At 40.0% G+C, this 9,847-nt stretch overlaps 1 protein-coding gene across 1 annotated transcript in view; it reads right to left on the reverse strand.

Annotated features, from left to right (window-relative positions):
• The window catches only part of LOC142488580 (histamine H3 receptor-like), a 25,637-nt gene extending 19,632 nt beyond the window's left edge, over positions 1-6,005 (reverse strand). Inside the window, exons 1-2 of the mRNA XM_075589041.1 lie at positions 5,009-6,005; positions 4,401-4,567 (exon numbers count right to left, since the gene is read on the reverse strand). Coding sequence (XP_075445156.1) covers positions 4,401-4,567; positions 5,009-5,288 — 447 coding nt within the window. The 5' untranslated portion in view covers positions 5,289-6,005. The remainder of the gene's footprint in view (positions 1-4,400; positions 4,568-5,008) is intronic.
• Positions 6,006-9,847: the final 3,842 nt, after the last annotated feature.

The following is a 9,847-nucleotide window of genomic DNA, read 5'->3' on the forward strand; positions in this document are numbered from 1 at the left end:
AGTCATTCACACCTGGCTTTTATTTCTAGATCGACATTTACACACACACACACACACACACACACACACGTAACAAGGCCTAATTGTAGTATAATGTAATACAATAAATACATTTATGTCAAAAACGAATGTTGTTCTGACTAGGAATTAATGTATTTTATTTATATATTTTATTTTAAAGCGGGGTTGGGGGCGGGACTAGATTTGGGGTGGGACCAGGGGCAGGGTTGGGGGCGGGGACTAGGTGGCGAGTAGATTTTTTGGTTGGGTGAGTAGATTTTTGGGTGATTTGTCGAACACTGTCTATATATATACATATATATATATATAGATATATACATACATACACACATACATTATTTATATATATATATATATATATATATATATATATATATATATATATATATATATATAGTCATTGGTATGGAGATTTGCACTCACGTTTGTTAGAAGGCAGATGCTTGCCCATATGAAGCATATAGACATGTGGTAACCAGGGGATCCTGATGACAAAGACAGCACACCGTTGCGATAGTGCAGAATAAATGAGTTCTTCAGTATTAGGTGATACCTTTTTTATTTGGACTAACAATTTATGTCATTGCTTGACCTGAGGAAGAGAGGAAAACTCTCGAAAGCTTGTCCTATGACACAAATTGTTAGTCCAAATACCAAAGGGTATCACCTAATACTGAAGAACTAATTTATTCTGCACTATATATATATATATACATGTATGTAATGTATCTGTATATGTGTGTATGTGTATATGCATATATGCATATATACACTGTCTCAAACTACAGGCCAATCTCACTTCTCCCAATTCTATCCAAAGTCATGGAAAAATGTGTCCACTCCCAATTAAGCGATTACTATACCAAGACAAATTTCCCTAGCCAATTCCAATCTGGCTTTCGTCCCAAACACTCTACCGTAACTACCCTGCTAAAAGTTTGCAATGAAATCCAGTGTGGAATGGAACGGGGACAACTCACTGGTGCAGTATTCCTAGATTTTGCAAAGGCTTTTGATACAGTTGATCATGCTATCCTGCTTAACAAACTACAGAGCTCTGGAATAAGGAAGCATGCTTTATACTGGTTTCAGTCCTACCTATCAGGAAGATCCCAACATGTGTCCATCTCAGGCTCTAACTCCAACCCCCTGGATATCACCTGTGGCGTCCCGCAAGGCTCTGTTCTGGGGCCCCTACTCTTCTCAGTGTTCATTAATGATCTTCCCACAGCTTGTAAGGAAGCCTCAATACACATGTATGCAGACGACACAATCCTATATGCACACAGCCATAGCCTCTCTGACCTTCAACACATACTTCAGTCTGACTTTTTGAGACTCGAAAACTGGATTTCCCAAAATAAACTGTTTTTAAACACTGACAAGACTGTAACAATGGTATTAGGGACCAAGACTAAATTTTTAAAGCTTCCAGCGACTGAGCTCCTGATTAGAACCAATGCTAACACCACCCTAACCCCTGTCACTAGTTTTAAATACTTGGGCTTATGGTTTGACTCCCACTTAACATTCGGAATGCACATTGACACCCTGACAACCAAGACCTATGCCAAACTAGGTGTACTTTACAGGAACAAATCCTCCCTAAGTCTCCTGGTCAGAAAGCGTATCGCACAGCAGATGCTAATGCCAATTATTGACTATGGAGACATAGTTTATGGCTCGGCACCTCAAACCCACCTTAGCAAACTTGACACCCTCTACAATTTAATTTGTCGTTTTGTTCTCCAATGCAACTACAACACACATCACTGCGAAATGCTCAAAGAACTAGATTGGTCATCACTAGCGTCTAGGCGCAAAGTTCACCTTTCCTGTCTTGCCTTTAAATTCTTTATGGGCAAGCTACCCAGCTATCTGAACAAGCTCCTCACCCCTACCACATGCAGCACTTATCACCTGAGATCAGACTCCAAAAGACTGTTCATGGTCCAAAGGCTCAACAAAGTATCCGGCCGCTCCTCCTTCTCTTACCGTGCACCCCAAAACTGGAACAACCTACCAGAGACTCACACATCCACCACCAGTTTAAGTTCTTTCAAATCTAAGGCTGTCTCACATTTTAATCTGGTCTGTAACTGTTTCATACGCCCATAATATATATTTTCTTTAACTGTGCATGCAATGTCTTGTATATAATGTATACCTTGTTCATTTATGTAACTGTATTTGTAACCATGTATTATTTGTCTTAACTCTGTGCCCAGGACATACTTGAAAACGAGAGGTAACTCTCAATGTATTACTTCCTGGTAAAACATTTTATAAATAAAATAAAATAAATAAATAAATACATATTTAGATACACACATACACCATAAAGAGTAATCAGGATTAGTCATGTCATGTTGAACTATAAACCCATTGGCGACCCATTCAACAACCACAAAATGGGTGTTTGTGTGTGTGTTTGTGTGCCGAGCACGTGCGCTCTAAATGAAACTTCTTTGTGTTTTGTCACTGAAATAGTTTTTTGATTTTGATGTTTTTGATTGAATTAAAGACTTTTGAGAGTATAATTACAATTTCAGTGACACAACAGAAAGAAGTTTCACTTAAAACGTGCGTGCTTGCCACACACACCATTTTTTTTTAATAAGTACAATGACACAACATTACCGTCTTAACATGAGAAAGAATAATCAATTTGGAATCAATGTCGAATATGTTAACACGGATTTAAAGTTATTTGCATATAACTTCTATTTATATTGTAGGTTGGTATTGATCGTTGAGCAACAAATGACTATAATGAGCTTTCTAAACTATCGTAATAGTTATAACCACAGCAGCGTTTTCCTAACTAGCAAAGATAATTGACAGGAAAATGAAACCTTTCATCAACCTCTCAGTAAATGTGTATTTATTTACAAAATCAGTCAGTTCTTTTGTTAATAACTTGCATAATAGTACTTTACTATTTAGTTTATTCAGTATTTGTTTCATTCACACTTTTTCCAGTTATTTGCATAAAGATTAAAGATAACAAGTATCTTTCTGTTCTCAGTGATTTAATTTAGCTTGAGATGTTACTATAGTCTATACTGGTATTGTAATTGCATTTATGTTTCTGGACTGAAAAAGTCAATGTGGTCCTGAAATCACAGCGTTGCTTCGTCTTAGGAGCCCAGACTGATCTATATGCAGCCTTCTGTTATCATACGACAAGTCTAAACTTTACCAACATTGCTTTAAAGGTACACGGATGCCTTGTGAAGAAGATTAGCAATTTTATTTTAATTTTCCTAGTTTTATTTTCTTTTTAAAGGCCCAAGGCCTGCAGGAGAGTGTTCGCAACTCCTGCTGTTTGCTCACCCACACTTCACTACATCAGGCAGCACAGGCCTGTTTTCCAGACATTCTACTGTACTGTAAGAATAGGAACTAACACCGGTTGTTTTGGTTGTAACTATTTATTTTTTATTTTTAAAACTATTATTACGGAATTATCCCAAAATAGCAAAGACCATTGTTTTGGTTCATAAACTCAAAGGTTCGCCAACTGTATTAAAAAACAAAACGATAATAATGAACATGCAGTTGGCCATAGCCCTAAACCGTCATGGATCTGCTGGGGGCATAACTTGGGTCCATGTGGCCTTTGCAAAATTGTACATTGTGACTGAATGCTGCTTTTGGTTTGTACAATATCCCTGGTTGTCCAAATTTTGGTAATTGTGCAAAAATTTAAATTTTTTTAAAAACTATAGCTTGTTGGCTTTTGACTGAAAATGACTGAAAATTACACACACATAGACCATAAGAGTAGTTAAAGTTCTTCAATTTCGATTACATTGTGAAAAGGAGTGTAAAGTAAGTCATTTCAAGACATGGATTCTATTACAATTATGTATTTATTCTGCATTGTGACTGTGTATGAACATTGCACGTAAGCAAGCCATCCGAAAATAGAAGGCACATGCATATTGTTCTCCAGACATTCTAGGTAGGGCATATGTACCAAGGCAAAATACGTTAAATTCCGGGGCAAAAACTCCACCACACTGTATGTATCAAAGATAAAAGTCCTGTTGAAATGGATTTTTTTTTCTTAGATACATCTGGGGTAAAAACATTCCACCGCTTTGATAAATATGCCCCACTGAGTAATGTGTGACTTCACTAAGTGCCACACAGTGTCCAATACTTTTAAACATTTAAAACTTTTGAGCAGAAGATAACATTTGGTGAATTAATACTCTAATCGTTATAAGAACATACAATTGAAACCTAAATGAAATAATGTTTTGATTTTTGTCCGTAGTACAATGGCTAAATTAAGTGATTCATGCACTTGAAAATATAAAATAAAGCAAATATTGTGTAAAAAAAAAAAAAAACGAAGAGGAAATACTTACAGGCCAAGTGACGGAGAGGAATCGGTCATAACTGATGAGAACAACACTAAACACTGATGCAACGCACATGATATTATCTGCAATTAGCCACAATTTGCAGAGAAATTTTCCAAGAACCCACTTCCCAGTCAAAATAAACGGCACATTCAATGGGATACAGAATGCACCTGGTGAAAGTAAAATCAAATCAAGACGGTGTAGTTTGTATGGTTAACAATGATATACAATCTACTGTATCACATACAGTAAGAAAGAATTCCCCAGTGCTTCCCCCTTGCTGCATACTTGAGTAGCAGGTAATTAAGCATACCGTACATTACTTTTGTTAATTGTAAGATGATCCATAAAGCATGTTTTTTTTATTGCCAATCCAGCACCAAATAATTTGCAAGGCGCACCAACAAAGTTTTTATCTTTATTGACATTAAAGCTAGATAGTTGTAAATGTGCATTGAAGCATATCAAGACAGTATATAAATCTGTAGATCTTTTCTGAGTATCATTTTTTTCTCTCTCTAATGTCTGTTAAACGGAACGTGATTCTAAAGTTTGAGACCCATTGATCCGTTTAATTTAAAAAAAAGTCAAATGAAACAGCAAAAACTTACCTATGAAAAAATCGCAGATGGCCAGATTAAGAATGAAGAAGTTACTCTGGTTTCTAAGTCGCTTGTCCACAATAAAAGCTAAAATAACAAGAGTGTTGCCAAGAATCGTGACTAATATAATCAAAGAAACGAGAACTATTAAGAAGACCACTGTGCCCTGAGAACTGTGTGTCTCGATTTCATCACAAACCAGAGAAGAATTAGTATCAATAATGTTTGTGGCATTAGAAGACAGGTTAAATGCAAGTCTCGTTCTAAAATGTACAGAATACAGAAACATAATCCTGTGCTCAATATTTTAAGAAGAAATTAAAGCAATCTTATAACAAGCAATCCGTTTTGTTCAATACGATTAAGCCCAGGAGGCTGCAATTTGCAAGTCAGTGAATCATTTATTACCTTTTTCAGTGGAATTTGGGTTGTAATTGTTTATAATGTATAGATGCTGCTAATACTGTATGCTTGTTTGATTCCCGAGTCCTGAAGAATGAAAACACTAAGAAAAAGACATTTGCTGTAATATGTCAGTGCCTCAGCAATGTAACAAATGGTTATAGCTCTTCAGTTGCATCCATGTAGCATTTTATAGGATTCACTTCTTGTGGGTGGAGTTAATCTTGTTGTTTTGTATTTTCCATTTACTCTTTGAAATATCGTAGTTTACTCTTTGACAGCTGCTAAAAAAAAAGCTACACACAAAATACTATGGTGACTTTTTAATATGCTTTACACGTTTGTGTGATTTTATTTGCATTGTTTTGGTTTGAATGCAGTCAATATGTGCACTGTATGTGTAATGTAAAACAATATTTGCACAGGGGTAAATCCCACAGCAATTCATGCTGCAAATAATCACTATTTACTATTTTCTTCCCTAAACACAGGGGCATAACATCTTTTTTTTCTCCTTTACTTCTCCCCGTTGATACAATTATACTCCCACCGTATTTTCATTAGTGGCTGGCTTTATAGTCATTTATTCTGTAAATACTATCATTTTCACAATTCAAATGAGTCCAAAGCTTTTATGTGAAGTGACGCTCACCCCTGGAGGATGAACAAATATATCTTGGATTGAAGGCACAACAACAGAAATATCTAAGTGGGAGAAAGTCTATTACATTTGAAAATAATGTATACATATATACAATGTGTTATATACAGTATACATTATTATATATATATATATATATATATATATATATATATACTGTATAGATATATAATAAAAAATGAATAGACGACACCGTTCTGTACCTAACGAAATGCTTTTATTTGTGCGAGCTTTCGAGATACACTGATCTCTTCTTCTGGCGATGTTACAATGAATGAAACAAAAAAAGGGTTTAAACTTTAAAACAGTGCATCCTAGAATGTGATCTGTCATTGAAGTCTATCCCTCCCCCCTGTGCAGTATGCGTTTTATGACTTGAGGTGTTAAATGGTCCCTGAATGTTGTTGATGTAAGAGTGTGTGTGTTTATTTCTGTATGTAATATAAATAGGTAAAGATCACACAGTGTATACAGCACTTTACAAAAGGTGTGTGTGGAGTGAGAGTGTATATCAATGGTGTGGGAATGTAAGAGGCTGTGGCATGTGGATACTATGTGGTCCCTATTGGTATATAGGGGTGGAATTACATGGAGTATATGTATGTGTAACTGTGTGAATAATGTAACTGTGTAAACATGTGATTTTTACATATTGATCTTTATATGTGTATGGTTCATAGCTATCCTTAGATTAATTATATGTCTCATTGTATCATATTGTTGTAAGTTTTTAGGTTATTGTTTATATCTACCAACTCGTAGGGAGTCATTTATTGATAGTATAAGATACCTGTTTATGTGTGCACATTCTATTATCAGCAGTCATTTCTATTACCATGGCTACAGGTTTACATACAAACTGGTTGCTATGGTTTACCCAACCCTATTAATACTGTACTAAGGCCTCAGAGAACTACAACCCCTGACGGAGAGGACAAGTTTCCTTGCAACGCGTAGGGTAGTATCTCTGATTGGTCGCTACCTGGGGGTGAATTGGAGCTGTTCTGAGTAAGTGGCGGTGGCATGTGGGAGCCGACAGGAACTTTCGGCAGTCCGCCCAGGTGCTGAAATTAGGATGACGAGACGTCACTACGACATCACGCTAAACCCTTGATGCGGAAGTGCGCCAGCTGTCCCCACTGGAGAGGACCGAGGAGGTTCAAGGAGACCCATCAGAGCACCGCCAACGCTGACAGCAGCCCTGCTTTACCCTCAGTGATATTATACACATTTGTGTGCTATATACCCATGGACGTCTCTGTGAATGTTTTTAATCTATTTCTGGTATCTAGTAAAAGACAGACTTCACTATGTGTTTTGTGCTCTTTTCTTTTTATCTTTGGTGCTTTTTGGACATTTGGGTTGGATCCAATAAGGAAGAGAGCTGCATTCCCAAAAATCGTGACATCATACGCAGCGAAGCGACGTCCGTGAAGACAGATATCCAGGCGCTGCAGTCCTGAGACTCCACGAGGACGCTGACAGGAGCTCTACTAGCTTGAGGTCTGTGTGCTTCCTATCATCTAGCCCCAGACTCCTTCCCTGCTAATATACTTAGGGATAGCATAGAACTTCTAGTCGTGAGGTTCTGTTCATCAGTTCCTTATCCTCTGTGGATGTCACCGACCATTAGATCAATGTGATCTTTACCTGTATGTGGTGTTATATGTTCTGTCTTTTTTACATATAAAGATTTTGTGTACTAATTTCAGTTTTGTCTCTTTCCATGCGCTCCTATTTTTGTGTATTCCCAAAAATCAGACTGAATTCATTTGGACATAAGATACTGTACGCACATATATGTTGTCTGTGGGGATTTAAATTTTGGATTTTCCACTGCCAATTTTCAGATTATTCTGTTTTTCCCCACATATTGTTATGAGCGCATTGGGCTGGTACATATATACATATAGCAGAGTTCCCTACTTTGCCTCCGGTGCAGGGGACTGATTAGCTGGCAGAGCTCTGCGCTATCGGGAAGGGTGGCGGTGGCCATCTTGATATTTCAGGACTACATTTCCTAGAAGCCTTGTGTGTGTCACATGGGCCGCTTTAACCAATCAGGAGCAAGCAGCCATCCTCCGCGGGACAGGAAACACACGAGAGTCTTGCATGAGACGGCAGAGAGGAAGGACGCGTCCAGGGAGCCAGTAAGTCCCTGGACTAGGCCAGAACTGTGCCCCAAGGCCCCAAATAGGCCCTGATCCCTCCAAAGAAGTAGAGTGTCATAGGGAAGGCCCCCAGATAGGGACCCTCCCATTAGAACCTCAGCTGTACTACCGTGCTGGTGGACAGACATCCATGAGGCGGACTGCGTCCTGGGACCAGGCTGCATGTGAGCTGCACAGGGGAGGAATCCTCCAGCTGGAGATCGCAAAGTGGACCACTCCCTGGACAAGTTGTGAGGGGAATTGTTGGAGGCCCCACTACGTGGGACCAAATACAGCACCATATCATCAATATTCCCTGGTCTGGCCTGAGACCAGGAAGGTACCATCATGCGCCATCACATCACAAGGGGGGGTAGCGCTACCCACATTTTGGGTGGGCTTGCTCATGTGGACATCGGGACCCTCAGTACTTTGTCAGATTCACTCATGGTTGTTATTGCATATAGTATTGTTATACGTTGTGTCAATAAATATAAGTTATATATTACCTGGTGTGATACTGTTTATTACTGACTGCATTTGGTTCCTATGAGGAGTCATCCCGCCAACGCAGGGATCCTAATAGGTGGAGGCGTTGCACTAAGAGAGAGAGAGATCTCACCCCAGGCTCCCAGAAGCAGAGACTCCGGCCTCCAGTGAGCGTACAGGTAATAGCAGCACGCGTAATCGCAGCAGTTTCCCTTAGGCACAGGGAAAGGGGGTTACATTTGGATGCGCTGCTGAGCTTCAAACCTGGGGTGCCTTATCTAAATTTAAGGAAAGCAGATTAAGAAGAGAGCATGTCCCTACCGTCCCACCAAAGGGTCCGCGAGTGGGCCCTGGAATGCCAAGCACCTCCCCAGCACGTGGTCGCCGTCGGCCATGTTTCTATGTCCACCTCCCTAGATGATGTGGTCAGCAGTGGGTGAGCTCCCGGGGTTCGCTGGTGCCCACATCATAGACCTAGACTGGGACCCCACCTACCAATGGAGCCTGGTTCTATATAGCTGCGGCTGTGACGTGCAGGAGGAAGATGGTCCACATGTCTTGCCACTCCCTGGAGCACCGCCCGGCGGATGCCCCTTCATTTACACCGACCTCACGATAAAAATGGAGGATTTTAGTCCCAAACCAGCACCGGGGGTGCCTTTGGGGGCTGAACTCATATATCCCTTGGATAGCCCCAGTGAGAAAGTCACTAGCCCAGGGTCAGTTCACAGCCACCGTTCTGGCCGCAGCAGTCGCTGCTCGTCCAGAGACTCAGACTTCGGGGAGGCCACACAGCAAATGGCTGGCAAACTAGCGCAGTCATCACAAGTCCACCACTATCACAAGCTAATGGCTTTCCCTTGAGTACGGCCTATGCCGTTAGGAGGAGTTTGAGGAATGGAGAGACCATGAGGTGCAAGTGCTGTCAGAATTGTCCTCCTCTGACACAGTCAAGAGGCAGCGGATCGTGGAGTGCGTGCAGCCCCTAGCCGCCAATATGTGAAATTATACCGTGAGTGTCATGTGGAGACCGATGCCCAAGTCCTGATCCGGGCCTTAACTAACCCCTATTTATCCACTTATTGTCTTGCAGTATTTGCATGTTGCATATTCCCCAGAGCGTTGGCCTGTAGTATGCTTGATTTA

Source organism: Ascaphus truei, chromosome 2 (genome assembly GCF_040206685.1).
Source record: "Ascaphus truei isolate aAscTru1 chromosome 2, aAscTru1.hap1, whole genome shotgun sequence".
Classification (NCBI taxonomy): Eukaryota; Metazoa; Chordata; class Amphibia; order Anura; family Ascaphidae; genus Ascaphus; species Ascaphus truei.